General features: G+C 41.1%; 2 protein-coding genes across 2 annotated transcripts; both read right to left on the bottom strand.

Moving 5' to 3' along the window:
* Positions 1 to 5,929: 5,929 nt before the first annotated feature.
* LOC127079148 (probable microtubule-binding protein TANGLED) lies at positions 5,930 to 6,500 on the bottom strand. Its single transcript, XM_051019568.1, has one exon. The coding sequence runs from the start codon at positions 6,386 to 6,388 to the stop codon at positions 5,930 to 5,932; it is 459 nt and encodes a 152-aa protein (XP_050875525.1). The 5' UTR covers positions 6,389 to 6,500.
* A 12,326-nt stretch (positions 6,501 to 18,826) lies between these two features.
* On the bottom strand, positions 18,827 to 19,452 carry LOC127079149 (probable microtubule-binding protein TANGLED). Its single transcript, XM_051019569.1, has one exon. It carries the CDS (start codon positions 19,364 to 19,366, stop codon positions 18,827 to 18,829), a length of 540 nt encoding a protein of 179 aa, XP_050875526.1. The 5' UTR covers positions 19,367 to 19,452.
* Between the last annotated feature and the right edge of the window lie 5,318 nt (positions 19,453 to 24,770).

The raw sequence follows: 24,770 nt of genomic DNA on the forward strand, positions 1-24,770 counted from the left end.
GTTAGTAAATTCTTGAATGTTATACTGATACTCCATGTTGAACATCCTGAATTGAATGAAACCTCGGTTTATTCCTTTTCCATGGTTCGGTAAATAAATCAGGGAGCTAAGGAATTCTAGAGTTAGCCTCCAGTAAGTAACAAATTGTCTCCGAATAGGAGTGGTGTCCCATCCTATTTGACTCAGCAGATATAGGACACTATCTCTTAGCCCAAGAACGGTCATTGCACAATCATCAGCATAAAAACTTGGGTGCATCTCTCTCTCAGCTAGTTCTTCAAATTTTTGTCTCTGAGCTCTCCCTCGGAATTTGATACCCATGCGATCAATATGTCCCATCAGGTTAGTGTTAACTAAAGAAAAGAAAAAACAAGAATTTAGTCAGGATTTGGCCAGATGCCGAAAGAAGAAAAATTTAATAAAATAAAGAAAATGAAGAATGAATACTGAATAAAATCAAAAGAATAATCAAAGAAAAAAAATAAAAATTTGTGGGTTGTCTCCCATGAAGCGCTTTGTTTAATGTCGCAAGCTCGACATAAAACTATTAAATGTTAATCTATTAATTTTGGAGACAATACGTCTAAGTGCAGGACTTGCGACTCTTCATTGTTTTCAGCGTAATGATAATGTTTTAGACGCTGCCCGTTTACGATAAATGCTTCAATAGATTTTCCTTTAATTTCTACAGCCCCACTAGGGAAGACATTAGTGACTTGGAAAGGGCCAGACCACCTAGAGCGTAGTTTTTCTGGGAATAACTTAAGTCTAGAGTTAAACAATAGGACTACATCGCCTTGTTTGAAAGTTTTTCTTGATATACGTTTATCATGCCATTTTTTCGTTCTTTCCTTGTAGATTCTGGCATTTTCGTATGCGTCTTGTCTAAGTTCCTCTAATTCGTTTATATCTAGAATTCGCTTTTCACCGGCAGCCTTATAGTTTAAATTTAAATTTTTAATAGCCCAATAGGCCTTATGTTCTAACTCCACCGGGAGGTGACATGATTTACCATAAATAAGCTTAAATGGAGTTGTTCCTATGGGAGTTTTGTAAGAGGTTCGATATGCCCATAAAGCTTCGAGTAATTTTGATGACCAGTCTTTCCTTGATGTAGCGACCGTTTTTTCCAATATCTGTTTAATTTCTCTGTTAGACACTTCCACTTGTCCACTAGTTTGAGGATGGTAAGGTGTTGCTACTCGATGTTTTACACCATACTTAAACAATAATTTTTCGAGTATCTTAGATATGAAATGTGATCCACCATCACTGACGACTATTCTTGGGACACCAAATCTTGGAAAGATTATATTCTTAAAGAGTTTAATTACTACTCGTGTGTCATTTGTTGGAGAAGCTATAGCTTCAATCCATTTTGATACGTAGTCAACCGCTACGAGTATGTACTTGTTACCGAAAGAAGGTGGAAAAGGTCCCATGAAATCTATTCCCCACACATCGAAAATTTCTACTTCCAAAATGCTTTTTGTGGCATCTCGTCGCGTCTAGATATGTTTCCTGTGCGTTGACACCTATCGCATTTCTTGACAGCGGTATGTACATCCTTCCATATGTTTGGCCAATAAAGACCGGCTTGTAGGTTTTTAGAGCAGGTTTTGGATGTACTTGCGTGTCCACCATAATGAGCGGAATGACAATGTTGGATTATACTTTCTACCTCTTCTTCAGGTATACAGCGACGGAAAATACCATCGGGGTCTCTTTTGAAAAGTAAAGGGTCGTCCCAGTAATAATGTTTTATGTCATGGAAGAATCGTTTCTTTTGTTGGTAGGATAAATCAAGTGGAACCACTCCGGCGGCTAAATAATTGACAAAATCAGCGTACCATGGTGTAACGCATATAGCCAAGGTGGTCTCTACCTGTTCATCAGCTCTATTTTCTTCCAAACTAGCTATAAGTTTATCGTATGAGAAATCATCGTTGATCGATGTTCTTTCCGGCTCCAGGTTTTCAAGTCTAGAAAGGTGATCCGCTACTACGTTTTCAGTTCCTTTTTTATCTTTGATTTCCAAATCAAATTCTTGTAGCAACAAGATCCACCTTAGGAGTCTAGGTTTAGCGTCCTTTTTTGTCAAGAGGTACTTAATGGCAGCGTGATCAGTGTAAACGATTATTTTAGCTCCGACCAAGTAGGAACGAAATTATCTAGTGCAAATACTACTGCTAAAAGTTCTTTCTCGGTCGTGGCGTAATTCATTTGCGCTTCATCTAGGGTTCTACTTGCATAATATATGACGTGAAGTTTTTTATCCTTTCTTTGTCCTAAAACAGCGCCTACGGCGTAGTCACTTGCGTCACATATTATTTTGAAAGGTTCATTCCAATCCGGGGTCTGCATTATGGGCGCGGAGATCAATGCTTGTTTAAGTGTTTGAAATGCTTCTAAACATTTATTGTCGAAGATGAACTCAACGTCTTTCATTAATAATCCGATTAAAGGTTTAGTTATTTTAGAGAAATCTTTAATGAATCTTCGGTAAAAGCCGGCATGTCCTAAGAAGCTTCGTATTTCCCTCACAGTTTTCGGAGGTTGAAGGTTTTCGATTACTTCTATTTTAGCTTTGTCTACTTCAATTCCTCTATTTGATATGATGTGTCCTAAAACAATTCCTTCTTGTACCATAAAGTGACATTTTTCCCAATTAAGTACGAGGTTTACTTTTACACATCGTTCTAGAACACTCTCTAGGTTTTCAAGACATTCTTCGAAACTTTGCCCGCATATGGAAAAGTCATCCATAAAGACTTCCATGATGTTTTCGAGAAAATCGGCGAATATTGCCATCATGCACCTTTGGAAGGTTGCAGGAGCATTGTGTCGCAACCTGAAAAAATACAGTGGTGCGAAAAAAACAACCGGCGAGAAAAGAATGACAGAAGAGTCGCCACCGTGCGTTATTTATCCCAAAGGAGGGAAAGGAAACGCTCGAAGTAAACCTGAAGAGAAGGAAAGGAAAAGACAAGGTCTCGCAACCAAATCTTGGGTTCGGGAGTCGATTATGCGAAGGGAAGGTATTAGCACCCCTACGCATCCGTAGTACTCTACGGGATCCACTCTTGTTGTTCTTGTCTAAAGGGTGTGTGTTTATCTAATGTACTATTTACTAAAAGAAAGGGTCAAAGAAAATGACTCGCACGGATGTCGCATCCACTGCATACGTATCTCATCTGAATATGAGAATCAGAGTCTTCGTAGCTCGGCTACCTATGGGTTAAAGAGGAGTGTGCTCGCTAAGACGTCACGTCTTATGCCTACGTATCTCATCGGGAATGAGAATCAGAGCAAAACGTAGTTCAACTAACTACGGGAACAAGGGTCTCGATTGCAACTAGGGCAAGAGAAAGGGAAAGTCTTGATCGCAACGAGGGCGAGAGAAAGGATCGCAACGAGGGCGAAAGAAAACCAGGATTAGTTGTTAGTCGTTAGTCAAACTCGGCAAGACATCGCATCTTGTGCCTACGTATCTCATCTAAACATGAGAATCAGAGTTGCCGTAGTTCGACTCACTTACGCCGAAACAAAACACACGCACAAAAAGGCAAACATGGAACCCGAACGCCAATCGCTGGACTTACATCAGCTTCAGAACCAAACATACCCACACTGGAAACCAGATGCCACTTGATGGACTTATACCGGACTCCAAGCACACAACAAGAGGATACGGAATGCCAATGGCTGGGCTTACATCCGTCTCTTACACACACAAGAACAAACAAGCAACAAGTTACTAAGGAGTCGGGAACTCGAGCCTAGCAACTGTCAAGCAAACACACACAAAAAGAAAAAGGGTGAAAAACAAAAAGGGTGCTCGGAGAGATCTCGTACGACCTCCTGCCTACGTACCTCATCTGGTATGAGGATCAGGGCGACGTAGTTCCCCTACATAGGGGTTGCCATCTGAACATGGACTTGCAAAGGAGGACACCAGTTGTGTCAAAGGAGAGTGGGCGATGTGTTCACGTCCTAACAGTAGGTGTCGCAGTTCGCTGAATCGAGTCTTAGGCAGTTACCTCTTTGCAATAGAACGGACTACATGCCACAAGATCGGAGACGCTCGGAAAGGTCTAGAAGAAATGGGGAAGCTCTGCCCTAGAGTTGTCATGCAATATGTACTTAGGTGTTTAGGATTTACAAATGGGAATATCTACCTAATGTTATCATACAAAAGAATATGGGAATCCTATCTATGTTATCATACAAAAGGATATGGGAATCTTACCTATGTTATCATACAAAGGGTTCTATCTAATGGGTGCTACCTAATCGGAACAAGAGTTGACGAGTGGAGCAAGGAGAAGTGTTAGGGATAAGGGTAGATGGCGATGCATGAAGCAATCGACTTACAAGGTTGATGGCGATGCATAAAGCAATCGACTTACAAAAGGATGGATGAATACGTGCTGGTTCTGTTAGGTTTTGAAAAATGATTACTCGACGTTGGATCGAGGTTTTGGTCTTGTTTTGAAATGGTTATCGGATGTTCATTTTTATTTCTTGTATTAACAGATGAATGAAGAATGAAAGAATATTATACATTTCATGGGAGAGGGATACATTTGTTATGAATGGGGATTGTTCATGGCAAACAAACAATAATAATACATGCCTCAAACACCATACAAGTAGGCCACAGTTAATCAAACAAGTAAGATATAAACAAGTATATAATCGAATCAAATAATCAAAGAATGAAATAATGAAGCATTAAACAATGTATGAGTGTAAGTGCGAGGGAACCGGCTCATTGTAAGAAAGCCCAAGAGTAAGCTATGTGAGGTCGATGGCGATGCTTAAAAAGCAATCGACTTACAAGGGTGTGAAAAATGGGCTCGATATTAAATCGAGAAAAATATGATTTTTATAGTTTTAAAATGGTTTTGAATTGAATTAAAATACAACAACTTTGCATTATTAATAAAATGAAAATATGAGTGTAATAAAGGCATAAACATAAGAATAAATGAAAATGCTAAAAGAAAAATAAAATAGCTAAAAGAAAATGCTACACATGAGTATTGAACCCACCCCACTCAAGAAAATGAAAACTGGCCTTCTCCACCAGACCACTTATGATTATCTGCTACTGTGATACTACGTTAAATATATAAACCGGGATAAAAAATGAAAAAAAGATTAAGAACAATAAAAGAAAATACTAACACATAAATATTTTTTATGTTTTTTTTATCTCTGTTAAAACAAATCAAATTAAATTAAATTAAAAAAAAGAAAAAAGAAAAAAAAAGAAATGGGAACGAAGAACAGACGCTCGTCTTCCTTCACCCTCTCCCCAACCTCACGAACTCACCCTTTCCACCCAACGGCAATCTCATACGAACTCGCCCCTCTCGTCCCTCTTATGAAATCGCTCATCAACGAAACCCTCTCACACTCTCAAACTCAGCGAATCAATCTCTCTCAACTCTCACAATATTTTCATCAACAAGAACATAAGAAGGATAAAAAGAAGGAAAAAGAAGTTCTTACAAAGTGTCGCGGTGGTGGCGGTGAAGGACGCGAAGAAGCTGGCCTCCAGGTAATTGATTTTGGGATTTTAGGGTTTTTTTCCTCAGATTTTCGCCTCCAAGTCCTCCTGTTGTTAATTCCTCTTCTCCTTTTATCCTCTGCTGATTAGGGTTTCAAAAAGGGTCTTTGTTGCTCAAAAAAAAGTAAATTTGCAAACCCCTTTTGGTGCTCTCAGGATCAGATTGCCTGTTTGATGCTAGGTTAGAAACGGTATCCTGAGCTCATGCTTTCTTCCTTGAACTTTATCTCTATTCTGTTTTGGGATGTTTTCTGGAATTACTGCCTTTGCTAATTACTCTATCTTTTTTACTGCAGTGAATTGAACTGTTGATGTTGGGCGTTGTTTCAGTCCACTTACAATCCCGTCACTCTTCTATGCAGTTTTCTTGCTTGGCCTTTGAGGAATTGGAGTTTTTGGATCCTCTTTGGAAGGAGTTTGGCAATTAACTGCTGAAACAAGTTCTTTTGAAAATTGACTAGCGTGTAAAATTTCTCCAATGGTTTCTCCTACAAGCATTGCAGGCAATGACATCCTTCTCCATTCACCTGTGTTTGGTGTTGAGGGAAACTTTCCCACAGGAGATTTCCTTGTGGAACTATTCTTGATCCTGAGTGATTCTTGCTTGCACCTGAGACTAGTTCTGAGATAACCTCTGGTGCTACGAGGGCTGAGATTAGCCCCTGAAACCACCTTGTTTCCACCAGTTACAGTGTACTGTAATTCTTGCAGCCGAGCCATGCATTGATCCACCTTGTTTAGTGTTTCTCTACTGAGAACAGGATTGAGAGCAGCTAAAGTTTTCCTCAGTTTTGGTGGGGTTCTTGCAACCATCTTGAGAAAACAAAACCAAACACAAGAGGTGGGTCTCAAATTAGAATTTTCAATTCAATCACTTACACTTTCATTCACCCAACGAAAGATTGGATCCGAACTCACTCTCTCTCTCTCTAACTTGGACCACAAACCTTTTTTTTTTTTACACATGATAAACCTTGTTGATGTGTATGTCTAAAATGGTTTTTGATTATGGAAGTTGCAGCTGGTGTGCAATCACAGGTGAAGCAGGAGTATGTCATAAAAAGCAAGTCGTTGGCTCCACGATGCAGATGTCCAATGGCTGCTATTAATGATGATGACATGATGAGCTTGATGATTCCATTACAGTTCAGGATAATGGCATGGAGTCTCACAGCCTGGAATGCTCCTTATGCTCCATTGTTTCACTGAGCTATTAGCATGAGGGTTGGTGGCATGTCTTGGATCATAGGCCAGTTGCAACAGGTGAAGGATATGCTGTCCCTAAGTCCAATCTGGTCAATGTTGCGGCAGCAGGCAAGGTATTCCTTGATTTTGCATTGTGCTGCAAGCCAAGAGCTTGCATTCAGTGGCTAATCCCAATGTGAGTTTGCACTTGGTGGATACATTTCCATTGTAACATATAGATGTGATAAATGTAGGCATTTCCATCGCCCATAGCTTGGCCTGCAGGTTTGTCATGAAGCTTGCAGCAGGCTCAATTTGACTTTGTGAAGGTAAGTGGTCCTTTGAACCTTGATCAATGGCTTAGGTGGTGCATTGCCCCTGTTATGTTTGGGTTGTGACTTGGTTCCATGGCCCGTTGGATTAACCACGCTTTTGGCCTAATGCAGCACTTATGGTTTGACTTGAAAATAAGGATGTGTTTCTTGTTGCAGGTTGCAGTTTCGTGTGGTGATGTTGGTTTGTTGCAAGTTGTGTGCCTTGATGCACTGCTTGCTGCAGAGTTTATTTGGCTTATGGCATGAGGTTTAACAGGTATGGCCTATGGCTTGAGACAGTTGTAGACATTCGTGGCCTTGCTGCAGTTTTGACACATGACTTGGTTTTGATTTTGTAGGTTCACCACTGGTTATGTGCTTATGGTGCTGCTGTAAGATAATAAGCAAGGGTGCACACATGGACTTTGGTGGTAAATCAAGACAAGATAGCGTGAGATTAGGTCCAAGTTTGGGAAATATGGTTTTAGAATTTTAGGGTTGACTTTGGTCAAAGATGACCAAAAAAAGTCAACAGTTGACCAAAGTCAACAATTGGTCAAAAATGTCAAATTTTGTATTTTCTTTATAAATGGACAATGAATCAATGGAATTGAGGTTTTTTGGATTTGGGTTGAGTTTGGTCAACGTTGACCAAAAAGTCAACTGTTGACCAAAGTCAACAATTGGTCAAAAATGTCAAGACTTGTATTTTCTTATGTAGAATCAAATGTAATGGTTTAAAATGACATGAAATAAATTGAAATGGATTAACAAATGGTTTGAAGTTGGTTCCCAAATTGTTTTTGCCTTATGACTTGAATGACTTGACTGATAATGAACAGAACCATGAAATGAGACCATAAGGTTAGGGTTTTGATATAGTATCCATGAACCAATAACATGACTAGCAAGTGGCTTGAAACACAAGAAGCTTGGTTGTTCAGATGACCCAGACCATAGATGTATTAACAATCACATGAACCACACCATGACTTTGGACCAAGACCAATCCTCATATAAGACCAGAGTAAGGTTATGCCAAACATGCTAAACAAAAGTGAAAACATAAAAAATTCAGGACCAAAATCGGGGTATGACAGTTGCCCCTATTTAAGCGTCTTCAACTAGAGAATATGATGCAGGACGTTCTTAATATCATCATAGTGGGAGATGATTAAATACTAAGAAGACCCAGATTTTGATCCTGAATCCCTATGAAATGATTAACAATGCCTGTCAGAATCGACAAAGAAGCAATCTCAAAAGAAGAATCCGTCTGGTACGGTGAAAATCGGCCCGAGTACCGAAACAGAAAGTTGACCTGGATACCAAAATAAATGGTAACACAGGAATAGCCATGGCCTGAATGCCGCACATTAGTCTGAACACTAAGCATCGGAATATGAGAGTATCAATGTTGGTCTGATCACCGGAAATCTGGTCTGAACACCACTTCGATCTGGAAATCGGAAAACTGGCCTGAATGCCACAAGTACTTCGACCTGATTGTCGGAAACTTCTTCGATCTGAATATCGGAAAAACTGGCCTGAATGCCACTTCGGTCTGGATACCGGAAAAACTGGCTTGAATGCCACTTCGGTCTGGATACCGGAAAAACTGGCTGAATGCCACTCCGGTCTGGATACCGGAAACTGGCCTGAATGCCATAAGTTGCATCGACCTGAATGTCGGAAACTTCCTCGATCTGAAAATCGGAAACTGGCCTGAACGCCACCTCGGTCTGAATACCGGAAAATACTGGCCTGAATGCCACTTCGGTCTGAATACCGGAAAATACTGGCCTGAATGCCACTTCGGTCTGAATACCGGGAACTGGCCTGAATGCCACTTCGGTCTGAATACCGGAAAAAACTGGCTTGAATGCCACTTCGGTCTGGATACCGGAAACTTCATGCCTGTCAGCATCGGCAGAAATAGGGAACAATAATAGTTGAGGCGGCACGTGGGCCAACGACCCATGCTGGGGATAATAAGTCATGAACAACCTTCAGTCTGAGCACTGGAAACAAACTTCTGGCTTGTCACTTGGGATGCCGAGAATGTTTTATGCTTACATGCGTATGTTTGAATTTTTCAATGGCGTAATGCTCCATGAGAATGGAAATGCTACGCGATTTGGGAGGATGCAATGCAATATGATTCTTCATGCAGGGATGCGAAATGCTGGGGAAAATGCCAAGCTGAAGCAAGGAATCCAGTTGGGGAAATGATTATAATCTTCCGGACCCTGGCACTACTGTTGGAGATGCACAGCATAATGGACTATGTGGGGAAATAACCGGCCGCGCGGTGTTCTGGCAATGGCGAGATACCGAGACTCTGACTGGGGAGAGAATGGCGCTGGAAACCTGTTGTTGGGGGAAGTGATAGTGGTTCTGGCAACCATAATCTACGAGAGATGACTCAGCAGGGGGGGCAAACACCGATACGGTACCGAGGTTATGCTTCCAGGAGAGAGATCATCGATCTGGGATTGAAAACGTCGATCTGGCATCGAACTCCGAGGAGTAGCTGCTTCTGCTGGGAAGATACAGTTTGGTACTGTCAACTCCGCTGGGGATATACAGTCTGGCACTGTTAACTCCGCTGGGGAGTGTATAGTCTGAAACAACCGCTTGGGGAGTACAGTGGTGAGAACCTGCTGGGGATTGAAGAATCCAACACTCTGATCAGCTCTGCAGGGATAAGACACCGGATTCGTCTGTTGGCGACTTCACTGGGGAAGATATTCATGATCATCTGCAGGGGATTTTAAGGAAATGCCCCGAGGGTATCTGTTCTGAATAGATGATTCAAAGTACTTAAAATTTACAGCAATTTTAAATGTTCATTGAGCATGTACCTGTAAAGCTCTTATGTTTCATGATGCAATGTTTATCAAAAATTCGGACGTCATTTTTGCAAACAAAACAGTAAAATGAAAATGAAAACAGAGATATACTGAGTAACATGATTTTATTGATTGAATAGCCTCTGAATAGGCATTTACATCAGGAAGCAATCCCTGGAAAGAGGTAATCGCAAAACAAGAATTAATCTAATGGGAATGTGAAATGGATTTCTATTGGGTTCCAATTCTGCTATGACTCGCTCGTCTTCAAGATCCTCCAGATGATCAGCCTTCCGAAAAGGTGATTGGACTGTTTCCTACCTTTCTGAAAGTTTCCAGTCACCGATGTGAGATGAGATTCAGAACTAAATCAGAACACAGTCATTCGCTTAATCCCTAACTTTTGCCTGGATCGCCCTTTCGGGGTTTCAATCCACCGGGATACCCATTCTTGCCTAAGTTGCCCTTTCAGGTTTTCAACTTACCGGGTGTACAATCTTTTCATTTTTAATCCCTAATTTTTGCCCGAACCTTTTTCCTTTTCTTGGTTCGTCGGGATGCCCATTTTTTGCCTGGACTGTTCTTTTTACCGTCCAGCGGGTCTATTTTATGCGAAGTATTTTTTAACTGCGTCTGAGTTTACCGGGGAAGTGAAGTCTTCACCATCCATCGTTGCAAGCATTAAGGCCCCACCATCAAAAACCTTGGTGACGATATACGGTCCCTCATAGTTAGGAGTCCACTTGCCCCTGTGATCCGTCTGAGGAGGAAGGATCCTTTTCAACACTAAATCTCCGACTTGGAAACAACGAGGACGCACTTTCTGATCAAAGGCTCTCTTCATCCGACTCTGATACAACTGCCCATGACAAATGGCTGCCATTCGCTTCTCTTCGATAAGACTCAACTCATTGAACCTTGTCCGAATCCATTCAGCTTCATCTAACTTAACATCCAACAGGACTCTTAGAGAAGGAATCTCCACTTCAACAGGTAGGACTGCTTCCATACCATACACAAGGGAGTAAGGGGTCGCCCCGGTCGACGTACGTACTGAAGTGCGGTACCCATGCAAGGCGAAGGGTAGCATCTCATGCCAATCTCTGTACGTAACGACCATCTTCTGCACAATCTTCTTTATGTTCTTATTTGCTGCCTCAACGGCACCGTTCATCTTAGGACGATAGGGGGAAGAATTGTGATGCTGAATGTTGAAGTTCTGGCACAACTCCTTCATCATTTTGTTATTGAGATTGGAACCATTATCAGTAATGATTCTCTCGGGAATCCCATAGCGACAAATGATTTCTTTCTTGATGAAGCGGGCAACCACATGTCTGGTGACATTCACAAACGACGCTGCTTCGACCCACTTGGTGAAATAGTCGATGGCAACAAGGATGAAGCAATGCCCATTGGAAGCAGTCGGCTCAATCTTTCCAATCATGTCAATGCCCCACATTGCAAACGGCCACGGCGAAGACATCACATTCAGAGGATTCGGCGGTACATGCACCTTATCAGCATAAATCTGGCATTTATGGCACTTCCGAGCATACTTGAAACAATCTGATTCCATGGTCATCCAGTAATAACCCACCCTTAACAATTTCTTAGCCATTGCATGTCCGCCGGCATGAGTACCGAAGGAACCTTCATGAACTTCCTGCATTAACATGTCCGCCTCGTGTTTCTCCACGCATCTGAGCAAAACCATGTCGAAGTTCCTCTTATACAGCACATCGTCTTTGTTCAAGAAGAAACTGCCTGCCAATCTTCTCAAAGTCTTTCTGTCATTGTTGGATGCCCCTGTAGGGTACTCTTGATTCTTCAGAAAGCACTTGATATCGTGATACCAGGGCTTGTCATCAACCATTAGTTCAGCGGCAAACACATACGCGGCCCCATCAAGGCGCATAACATCGATCCTAGGAGCATGGTTCCACCAAACCACCTTAATCAAGGAGGATAAAGTAGCAAGAGCATCTGCCATCTGGTTCTCATCACGAGGTATATGATACAGCTTTACTGTTGTGAAGAAAGTCAACAGTCTTCTCGTGTAATCTCTGTAGGGGACCAGAGTGGGCTGAAGAGTATTCCAATCACCATTCACTTGATTGATCACTAGAGCTGAATCTCCGAAGATGTCCAGAGTCTTGATTCTCAGATCAATGGCTTGCTCAATACCCAAGATACAGGCCTCGTACTCAGCTTCATTATTGGTGCACTCGAAAGTCAGACGAGTGGTGAAAGGCATGTGGGCACCTTTCGGAGTAGTAATGACAGCGCCAATTACACTTCCTTTGGCATTGACGGCCCAATCAAACGTTAAAATCCACTTTTCATCTGGATCAGGTCCCTCCCCAACAACTGGCTCTTCACAGTCTTTCATCTTGAGGAACATGATGTCTTCATCTGGAAAATCAAAGTTCATCGGCTCATAGTCTTCAATCGGTTGTTGAGCAAGATAGTCTGACAGAATACTCCCCTTGATGGCTTTCTGGGATGTATACTGGATATCATACTCTGTCAGTACCATTTGCCAACGAGCAACCCTTCCGGTGAGAGCTGGCTTCTCAAATATATACTTGACTGGATCCATCTTGGAGATCAGTAAGGTTGTGTGAGTCAGCATGTATTGTCTCAATCGCTTAGCAGCCCATGCAAGTGCACAACATGTCTTTTCAAGCATTGAGTATCTCGACTCGCAGTCTGTGAATTTTTTACTCAGGTAGTAGATGGCATGCTCTTTCCTACTTGTCTCGTCGTGTTGACCGAGAACACAACCCATGGAATTGTCGAGTACTGTCAAGTACATAATCAGCGGTCTCCCTAGGACTGGAGGCATGAGGATAGGGGGATTCTACAAATACTCTTTTATCTTTTCAAGAGCCCTTTGACAATCGTCGTTCCACCTGATAACCTGATCTTTCCTCAACAATTTGAAAATTGGCTCACACGTGGCTGTTAGGTGAGAGATGAACCTTGCAATGTAGTTCAACCTCCCTAAGAAACCACGGACTTGCTTCTCTGTTCTTGGCTCAGGCATTTTCTGTACTGCTTTCACTTTGTCAGGATCCACCTCAATCCCTTTTCCGCTAACAATAAAACCCAGCAATTTTCCAGATCTCACCCCGAAAGTGCACTTGTTCGGATTAAGCCTCAACTTGAATTTCCTTAAACGCTCAAACAGTTTCTGCAGATTCACCAGATGTTCTTCTTCTGTCTGAGATTTGGCAATTATATCGTCCACATAAACCTCGATTTCATGATGAATCATATCATGGAATAGAGTCACCATAGCTCGTTGATATGTTGCCCCAACGTTTTTCAGACCAAACGGCATCACCTTGTAGCAGAAGGTGCCCCACGGGGTTATGAAAGTTGTCTTCTCCATGTCTTCTGGTGCCATCTTGATTTGGTTATAGCCAGAAAAGCCATCCATGAAGGAGAATACCGAGAACTGAGCTGCGTTATCCACCAAAACGTCGATGTGAGGTAATGGGAAATCATCTTTAGGGCTAGCTCTGTTCAGATCCCGGTAGTCGACACACATCCGTACCTTTCCATCCTTCTTAGGCACTGGAATGATGTTTGCGACCCATGGCGGATAATTGGTAACCGCTAGGAACCCTGCATCCAACTGTTTCTGCACTTCCTCTTTTATCTTTACAGCCATCTCTGGTCTTGTTCTTCTGAGCTTCTGCTTGACCGGAGGACAACCCTCTTTGAGAGGTAAACGGTGTACCACAATGTCTGTGTCAAGCCCTGGCATATCCTGATAAGACCAAGCGAAGACGTCAACATACTCTTGCAACAGTTCAATCAACCCCTTCTTCACATTATCTTCCAAAGCAGCCCCTATCTTGATTTCTTTCTTGACGTCCTCGGTGCCAAGATTAATCACTTCAGTAGACTCTTGATGCGGTTGAATGACCCTTTCCTCCTGTTTTAACAACCTGGCAAGTTCTTCAGGGAGTTCACAGTCTTCATCACCCTCTTCTTCAGCTTGGAAGATTGGATTTTCGAAGTCGAAGCGAGCCATAGCAGAACTGTTATCAATAGGACCCGGTGATGTGCATCTGCATGAGTGATGGTATGTGCTTATGAGTGTGAACAGTGAGTGAAAACTAAACAAAACATTGCCAAATATTTTTATTCTTTTGAAATTTTGAAAACTGCAAAAATAGAAAGACAATGAACAAAATGTTTGAATGCAAAAGACGTCCTTCATTTATGATAAACAATGCAGGTATTCACATAGATGAGCCCTACAATGAGTCATTACGCCCTGGGCGGAACGTAAGACTTGGACATGCATGAATAAAACAAAGAAAAATTACTCCTCTAGAAGAGTGACTTGGACAATTTCCTCGGAAGACCAATTGTTGATGACTTCACCAGGGATCCTCCGACGCACCCAGTTGTCGATGTCGCAATCACTATCTCCATTTTCATCGTTGATCGCAGAGATCTGGCCATATTGGATGACGCCAGCACTGGAGAAAGTAATCGGCCCCTGACGAGTCCGAAGTGCTGAAGTTGTAGAAGTCAGCGCTGGTTGATACCCAATCCCGAACTTGTCGTCTTTCATTGGTAACTCCAACAGACGTCCCCAACCGGGAGCAACACCTGAATCCACCAAGGCTTGCGCCTGCTTGAAAGATGAGATAGGGGCTCCTGCTTTACCCTCTTCCACCGGAGCTGCGTCCTTGGTCTGAACTACCTTAAAGGCCTGGCATTGAGTCTCTTGAATTTCACCTTCTACCTCTACGTACTTGAATGTAGACAGGTTACTGACCAGAATGTCCTCCTCACCACAAACAGTGATAATCCTTCCATTGACCGGGAATTTAACCTTCTGATGTAAATTTGAAGAGACTGCCCCAGCATTTTGACATGTTATGGGATATGCAAATGCACTGACATGTTTATCAATTCCAAAGGGCATTCTATCCCCTTGATTCCAGTCTCACATTTGATAAACAGTGTAAGAAGAAAACCCCGACTAGAATCAAGAAGAAGATATGAACCCCTGGGAATAGATAAACATGTGTTAAATGATATGAATGCAAAATGATGTGATGCAATGCAGTGACATGGGAATCAGGACTGCTGTATCTGCTTGAACATCTGTCGGGTTGCACTGTCTAAAGAGAAACCCACTGAGTTATATAATACAAGACCAAAACTCTGCTCCAGAAAACCGGGTTGGTTGGAGGTTAAGGTTTCCTGAATTTAGCCCGCCCCTCACTGGTAGGTTCTAAGAACAGAAGTTTGTCATCTTTAGCCCTTCAGTCGAGAATAATACATTTACCACTGAAGGTTTGGCATTATTACGGGATAAAAGACCTCCGCTGACTCCCCTCAACAGGATATCCTAAAGCAAGTTCCCAATCTCGGGGTCCTCGGATTGAGCAGCGAGAATGCGCCCACCAGAGCTAACATAAACGCGTCTCGGAGGAGAGGCCTCGACTGAGTTCTCGGGAAATGGTCACCAGAGTCGATGATTTCTAAAGGAATATCTGTCGTTATGGAACACCTATAGGACATAATATATCCAACAGAAACCTCGTCTGGAATGTGGGTCTCATGAACGACTTAACGTAGCAACATACCACGCAAGCCTCATGACTATCCACTCTAACACCTATGTGTACACTCAAGCCTGGGTAGTGGGCTTATCTCTCATAGAATAGTCCCAACCCAACAAACAAACAACCCACAGAACCCACAGATACATCAAACATATGTACATGAATGCAATAAGATAAAGCAGGTAAATGCGGAAAGTAAACGACTGTACAAAAGCATAAACACCCAACAAACAAGAAATCTACAAAATCTAGGAGGGACTCGCTTAGGGAAACCAGTCCCCAACAGAGTCGCCAGCTGTCGCAACCTGAAAAAATACAGTGGTGCGAAAAAAACAACCGACGAGAAAAGAATGACAGAAGAGTCGCCACCGTGCGTTATTTATCCCAAATGAGGGAAAGGAAACGCTCGAAGTAAACCTGAAGAGAAGGAAAGGAAAAGACAAGGTCTCGCAACCAAATCTTGGGTTCGGGAGTCGATTATGCGAAGGGAAGGTATTAGCACCCCTACGCATCCGTAGTACTCTACGGGATCCACTCTTGTTGTTCTTGTCTAAAAGGTGTGTGTTTATCTAATGTACTATTTACTAAAAGAAAGGGTCAAAGAAAATGACTCGCACGGATGTCGCATCCACTGCATACGTATCTCATCTGAATATGAGAATCAGAGTCTTCGTAGCTCGGCTACCTATGGGTTAAAGAGGAGTGTGCTCGCTAAGACGTCGCGTCTTATGCCTACGTATCTCATCGGGAATGAGAATCAGAGCAAAACGTAGTTCAACTAACTACGGGAACAAGGGTCTCGATTGCAACTAGGGCAAGAGAAAGGGAAAGTCTCGATCGCAACGAGGGCGAGATAAAGGATCGCAACGAGGGCGAAAGAAAACCAGGATTAGTTGTTAGTCGTTAGTCAAACTCGGCAAGACATCGCATCTTGTGCCTACGTATCTCATCTGAACATGAGAATCAGAGTTGCCGTAGTTCGACTCACGCACGCCGAAATAAAACACACGCACAAAAAGGCAAACATGGAACCCGAACGCCAATCGCTGGACTTACATCAGCTTCCAAACCAAACATACCCACACTGGAAACCAGATGCCACTTGATGGACTTATACCGGACTCCAAGCACACAACAAGAGGATACGGAATGCCAATGGCTGGGCTTACATCCGTCTCCTACACACACAAGAACAAACAAGCAACAAGTTACTAAGGAGTCGGGAACTCGAGCCTAGCAACTGTCAAGCAAACACACACAAAAAGAAAAAGGGTGAAAAACAAAAAGGGTGCCCGGAGAGATCTCGTACGACCTCCTGCCTACGTACCTCATCTGGTATGAGGATCAGGGCGACGTAGTTCCCCTACATAGGGGTTGCCATCTGAACATGGACTTGCAAAGGAGGACACCAGTTGTGTCAAAGGAGAGTGGGCGATGTGTTCACGTCCTAACAGTAGGGGTCGCAGTTCGCTGAATCGAGTCTTAGGCAGTTACCTCTTTGCAATAGAACGGACTACATGCCACAAGATCGGAGACGCTCGGAAAGGTCTAGAAGAAATGGGGAAGCTCTGCCCTAGAGTTGTCATGCAATATGTACTTAGGTGTTTAGGATTTACAAATGGGAATATCTACCTAATGTTATCATACAAAAGAATATGGGAATCCTATCTATGTTATCATACAAAAGGATATGGGAATCTTACCTATGTTATCATACAAAGGGTTCTATCTAATGGGTGCTACCTAATCGGAACAAGAGTTGACGAGTGGAGCAAGGAGAAGTGTTAGGGATAAGGGTAGATGGCGATGCATGAAGCAATCGACTTACAAGGTTGATGGCGATGCATAAAGCAATTGACTTACAAAAGGATGGATGAATACGTGCTGGTTCTGTTAGGTTTTGAAAAATGATTACTCGACGTTGGATCGAGGTTTTGGTCTTGTTTTGAAATGGTTATCGGATGTTCATTTTTATTTCTTGTATTAACAGATGAATGAAGAATGAAATAATATTATACATTTCATGGGAGAGGGATACATTTGTTATGAATGGGGATTGTTCATGGCAAACAAACAATAATAATACATGCCTCAAACACCATACAAGTAGGCCACAGTTAATCAAACAAGTAAGATATAAACAAGTATATAATCGAATCAAATAATCAAAGAATGAAATAATGAAGCATTAAACAATGTATGAGTGTAAGTGCGAGGGAACCGGCTCATTGTAAGAAAGCCCAAGAGTAAGCTATGTGAGGTCGATGGCGATGCTTAAAAAGCAATCGACTTACAAGGGTGTGAAAAATGGGCTCGATATTAAATCGAGAAAAATATGATTTTTATAGTTTTAAAATGGTTTTGAATTGAATTAAAATACAACAACTTTGCATTATTAATAAAATGAAAATATGAGTGTAATAAAGGCATAAACATAAGAATAAATGAAAATGCTAAAAGAAAAATAAAATAGCTAAAAGAAAATGCTACACATGAGTATTGAACCCACCCCACTCAAGAATATGAACACTGGCCTTCTCCACCAGACCACTTATGATTATCTGCTACTGTGATACTACGTTAAATATATAAACCGGGATAAAAAATGAAAAAAAGATTAAGAACAATAAAAGAAAATACTAACACATAAATATTTTTTATGTTTTTTTTATCTCTGTTAAAACAAATCAAATTAAATTAAATTAAAAAAAAGAAAAAAGAAAAAAAAAGAAATGGGAACGAAGAACAGACGCTCGTCTTCCTTCACCCTCTCCCCAACCTCACGAACTCACCCTTTCCACCCAACGGCAATCTCATACGAACTCGCCCCTCTCGTCCCTCTTATGAAATCGCTCATCAACGAAACCCTCTCACACTCTCAAACTCAGCGAATCAATCTCTCTCAACTCTCACAATATTTTCATCAACAAGAACATGAGAAGGATAAAAAGAAGGAAAAAGAAGTTCTTACAAAGTGTCGCGGTGGTGGCGGTGAAGGACGCGAAGAAGCTGGCCTCCAGGTAATTGATTTTGGGATTTTAGGGTTTTTTTTCCTCAGATTTTCGCCTCCAAGTCCTCCTGTTGTTAATTCCTCTTCTCCTTTTATCCTCTGCTGATTAGGGTTTCAAAAAGGGTCTTTGTTGCTCAAAAAAAAGTAAATTTGCAAACCCCTTTTGGTGCTCTCAGGATCAGATTGCCTGTTTGATGCTAGGTTAGAAACGGTATCCTGAGCTCATGCTTTCTTCCTTGAACTTTATCTCTATTCTGTTTTGGGATGTTTTCTGGAATTACTGCCTTTGCTAATTACTCTATCTTTTTTACTGCAGTGAATTGAACTGTTGATGCTGGGCGTTGTTTCAGTCCACTTACAATCCCGTCACTCTTCTGTGCAGTTTTCTTGCTTGGCCTTTGAGGAATTGGAGTTTTTGGATCCTCTTTGGAAGGAGTTTGGCAATTAACTGCTGAAACAAGTTCTTTTGAAAATTGACTAGCGTGTAAAATTTCTCCAATGGTTTCTCCTACAAGCATTGCAGGCAATGACATCCTTCTCCATTCACCTGTGTTTGGTGTTGAGGGAAACTTTCCCACAGGAGATTTCCTTGTGGAACTATTCTTGATCCTGAGTGATTCTTGCTTGCACCTGAGACTAGTTCTGAGATAACCTCTGGTGCTACGAGGGCTGAGATTGGCCCCTGAAACCACCTTGTTTCCACCAGTTACAGTGTACTGTAATTCTTGCAGCCGAGCCATGCATTGATCCACCTTGTTTAGTGTTTCTCTACTGAGAACAGGATTGAGAGCAGCTAAAGTTTTCCTCAGTTTTGGTGGGGTTCTTGCAACCATCTTGAGAAAACAAAACCAAACACAAGAGTTGGGTCTCAAATTAGAATTTTCAATTCAATCACTTACACTTTCATTCACCCAACGAAAGATTGGATCCAAACTCACTCTCTCTCTCTCTAACTTGGACCACAAACCTTTTTTTTTTTTACACATGATAAACCTTGTTGATGTGTATGTCTAAAATGGTTTTTGATTATGGAAGTTGCAGCTGGTGTGCAATCACAGGTGAAGCAGGAGTATGTCATAAAAAGCAAGTCGTTGGCTCCACGATGCAGATGTCCAATGGCTGCTATTAATGATGATGACATGATGAGCTTGATGATTCCATTACAGTTCAGGATAATGGCATGGAGTCTCACAGCCTGGAATGCTCCTTATGCTCCATTGTTTCACTGAGCTATTAGCATGAGGGTTGGTGGCATGTCTTGGATCATAGGCCAGTTGCAACAGGTGAAGGATATGCTGTCCCTAAGTCCAATCTGGTCAATGTTGCGGCAGCAGGCAAGGTATTCCTTGATTTTGCATTGTGCTGCAAGCCAAGAGCTTGCATTCAGTGGCTAATCCCAATGTGAGTTTGCACTTGGTGGATACATTTCCATTGTAACATATAGATGTGATAAATGTAGGCATTTCCATCGCCCATAGCTTGGCCTGCAGGTTTGTCATGAAGCTTGCAGCAGGCTCAATTTGACTTTGTGAAGGTAAGTGGTCCTTTGAACCTTGATCAATGGCTTAGGTGGTGCATTGCCCCTGTTATGTTTGGGTTGTGACTTGGTTCCATGGCCCGTTGGATTAACCACGCTTTTGGCCTAATGCAGCACTTATGGTTTGACTTGAAAATAAGGATGTGTTTCTTGTTGCAGGTTGCAGTTTCGTGTGGTGATGTTGGTTTGTTGCAAGTTGTGTGCCTTGATGCACTGCTTGCGGCAGAGTTTATTTGGCTTATGGCATGAGGTTTAACAGGTATGGCCTATGGCTTGAGACAGTTGTAGACATTCATGGCCTTGCTGCAGTTTTGACACATGACTTGGTTTTGATTTTGTAGGTTCACCACTGGTTATGTGCTTATGGTGCTGCTGTAAGATAATAAGCAAGGGTGCACACATGGACTTTGGTGGTAAATCAAGACAAGATAGCGTGAGATTAGGTCCAAGTTTGGGAAATATGGTTTTAGAATTTTAGGGTTGACTTTGGTCAAAGATGACCAAAAAAAGTCAACAGTTGACCAAAGTCAACAATTGGTCAAAAATGTCAAATTTTGTATTTTCTTTATAAATGGACAATGAATCAATGGAATTGAGGTTTTTTGGATTTGGGTTGAGTTTGGTCAACGTTGACCAAAAAGTCAACTGTTGACCAAAGTCAACAATTGGTCAAAAATGTCAAGACTTGTATTTTCTTATGTAGAATCAAATGTAATGGTTTAAAATGACATGAAATAAATTGAAATGGATTAACAAATGGTTTGAAGTTGGTTCCCAAATTGTTTTTGCCTTATGACTTGAATGACTTGACTGATAATGAACAGAACCATGAAATGAGACCATAAGGTTAGGGTTTTGATATAGTATCCATGAACCAATAACATGACTAGCAAGTGGCTTGAAACACAAGAAGCTTGGTTGTTCAGATGACCCAGACCATAGATGTATTAACAATCACATGAACCACACCATGACTTTGGACCAAGACCAATCCTCATATAAGACCAGAGTAAGGTTATGCCAAACATGCTAAACAAAAGTGAAAACATAAAAAATTCAGGACCAAAATCGGGGTATGACACATTGCACAAGCCAAACGGCATTCGTCGATAAGCGAAGGTACCAAAAGGACATGTGAACGTTGTCTTTTCTTGGTCATCAGGATGAATTGGTATTTGAAAGAAACCTGAGTAACCGTCCAGATAGCAGAAATGAGAATGCTTGGCTAGTCTTTCTAACATCTGGTCTATGAATGGTAAAGGAAAATGATCTTTTCGGGTTGCTTTGTTTAGCTTCCTATAGTCAATGCACATTCTCCATCCCGATTCAATTCGTTTGGTTATAGTTTCTCCTTTTTCATTTTCGATCACTGTTATACCTCCTTTCTTTGGTACTACGTGTATAGGACTAACCCATTTGCTATCGGATATAGGATATATGATACCTGCCTCTAATAATTTCGTTACTTCCTTCTTCACTACCTCACTCAGGATCGAGTTTAGTCTCCTCTGATGTTCCCTAGAAGTTTTATAGTCTTCTTCTAGCATGATGCGGTGCATACAAATAGAAGGACTTATCCCTTTAAGATCGGTGATGTTGTATTCTAGTGCGGTTGGATATTTTCTTAAGATATGTAGGAGTTTTTCGATTTCAAGTTTTCCTAGGTCTGCATTGACTATCACTGGTCGTTCAAGTTCTAGGTCTAGGAATTCATATCTCAGATTTTTGGGAAGTGTTTTCAGGTCGAGGGTTGGTTTCTTAAGGCATTGCGTAGGATCTGATGTTATTGCTAAACATTGGTTCAGTCTGTCTTCTACACGATAGTCAGACAATTTGTCATTTTCTAATTCTGTTTCTTTTATGCATTCGTCGATGATATCCATGAAGTAACATGTGTCTTCTATTGCAGGTGCTTTCAAGAATTTGGAAAGAATAAACTCAATTTTCTCTTCTCCTACTTCGAAAGTGAGTCGTCCTCGTTTTACGTCTATGATAGCACCGACCGTTGCTAAGAAGGGTCTTCCCAATATAATGGGGGTAACTTCATCTTCTCTTATGTCCATAATTATAAAATCAGTGGGAATGTAGAATTGACCTATGCGCACTGGAACGTTTTCAAGAATTCCCACGGGATATCTAACGGAACGATCTGCTAATTGCACAGACATTTTAGTTGGTCTTAATTCTCCCATTTCAAGTTTCTTGCATATGGACAAGGGCATAACACTGATACCGGCTCCTAAATCGCATAAAGTTTTGTCTATGACAAATTTTCCTATATGACAGGGTATAGAAAAACTTCCAGGATCTTTAAGTTTAGGAGGCATATTCTGGATTATCGCGCTGCACTCAGCAGTGAGTGTAACAGTTTCGCTATCTTCAAGTTTCCTTTTATTAGATAAAATTTCTTTTAAGAACTTAGCATATGAGGGCATCTGTGTGATAGCTTCTGTAAAAGGAATTGTGACGTTTAATTGTTTTAGTAGGTCAACAAATTTTTTAAATTGGCCCGCGTCTTTGGTTTTAATTAGCCTTTGAGGATAAGGGGATAGGTGGTTTGTAAGGTGGCGGAGGTACATAAGGTTCTTTTTTTTCTACGGTTTCCTTATTACACTCTTCCTTTTCCTTAGGTTTACATTCTTCCTCAGTTGACTTTTTAGAGTTTTGGTTCTCAATCCTTGGGTCAGACGGTCCTTCTACCTCTGTTCCACTTCTTAATATAATTGCATGAGCGTGGCCTTTCGGGTTAGGTTGGGGATGTCCAGGAAATGTACCAGTTGGGGCAGCAGTAGGCGCTTGTTGTTGAGCTACTTGTGAGATTTGTGTTTCCAGCATTTTGTTATGGGTAGCCAGGGCATCTACTTTACTTGCTAGTTGTTTAATCTGTTCGTTAGTGTGTACATTCTGGTTTAAGAACTCTTTATTGGTTTGCTGCTGAGAAGCTATGAAGTTCTCCATCATGATTTCCAAGTTGGATTTCCTAGGAACGTTATTGTTAGGTGTAGATGGGGTCGGCTTTTGATATCCAGGAGGTATAGCTGGAGCTTGACTGGGAGCTTGACCTGGTGTGTATAAAGCGTTGTTACTCTTATATGAAAAATTAGGATGGTTCTTCCAGTTTGAGTTATAGGTATGCGAGTAAGGATTTCCTTGAGTATAGTTCACCTGCTCTGTTTGAATTCCTGTTAGGAGTTGACAATCTGTAGGAGTGTGACCTTGAATTCCACAGACTTCGCAATTTTGAGTTACGGCAACCACGGTGGCTGGAGGTGATACATTTAAACTTTCGATTTTCTGGGCAAGAGCATCCACTTTTGCATTAACAAGATCAAGGCTACTTATCTCGTACATGCCACCTTTCGTTTGAGGTTTTTCTACCATTGTTCGGTCGCTTCCCCACTGATAATGATTTTGGGCCATGCTCTCGATAAGTTGGCGCCAAAAACTTGATCGCGACTTTATGAGTCTATTGGGGTATTAACTGCAAGTGCACAGTCTAATCGCGTAGTTTTAAAAGATATCGATCCCACAGGGACTTAATGAATCGATATACCGTTTTTCTAGGGTTACCGCGTAAAGCCAAGGCGGATGATACTTTGATGATTAGGGGAAAAGTAAAACTAAATTTGGATCTAGGTTAAATATCAAATAACACAGATATCGGTATGTAGTTCGTCGTAATTAGGGAATCAAATCTTCGTTGGTTTTTTTCTTAGTTTTAAAATAAGTCTTTTCAGTAGACACTATTAATTAAAAGTCTTTTCCTCAAACTCTCGCTCTGTTGAATCAGACTATGACTTTATATTAACGTACGCTCTCACTATTTCGTTAAATCTAAAATCACTTTTTGAAAACAATAGAATCTATAGAAACTCTTTTTAAGAAAATACTAACCGTTTAAACGCCCTCGTCTCAAACTCTCGCTCTGTTGACTTAGACTATATGATTAAACTCAAATGCTTAACTCTCGTCCTCACATTTAACTTTTAAAAATACTTTTTGAAAATGATTAGAATTTAATTAACTTTAAAAATTGCTTTCGCCCTGATTTAAAGTTAATGTTCAATTTACACTGTCCAGTTAAAAGCTCAAACCGTCGTTCTATTGATTTTAACTTCTTTATGTCTTTTACTCTTGTACAAAAACTTTGGTATTAACTCTATAAATTGAGACCAGAAAAAAAGTGACTATACTTTAAAAAAAATTTAAACTAACTCAGTTTTGATTCCTTTATTCCGCTTACTTTACATACCGACATCTAAATAATTAGCCAGACATGCTAGACATGCCTAAACAATAATCATGCATAAATACGGCCATATCAGACAAACAATATATATAAACAGCAGCACAGAGCATATGTAAATTAAAACAATAACTCAATTAATTAATGAACCTGGAAAAATATTAGAATTCTGTACTTTAACTCCTAGCTTCGATGCTCGAACACTCCACCAGAAGTCGGTTGGATTTTTTCTTCACAATTCTGATCGGATAGGAAAATAAAAACAAGGGAATAAAATACTATGATCTAACGTAAGGTTAGATCCAGTAAAAATTACACAATAGTTTCCGGTGTAGAAACTAGCGTGAGAAAATAAATTCAATGCTTTGGAAATTAACTAGAAAAGAAAAGGAAATAAAATGCTAAGAAAATAGAATGCTGGAAAATTAAAAAGCAGGAAAAATATTGCACGGAG

The sequence above is a fragment of the Lathyrus oleraceus genome, chromosome 5 (genome assembly GCF_024323335.1).
Source record: "Lathyrus oleraceus cultivar Zhongwan6 chromosome 5, CAAS_Psat_ZW6_1.0, whole genome shotgun sequence".
Classification (NCBI taxonomy): domain Eukaryota; kingdom Viridiplantae; phylum Streptophyta; class Magnoliopsida; order Fabales; family Fabaceae; genus Lathyrus; species Lathyrus oleraceus.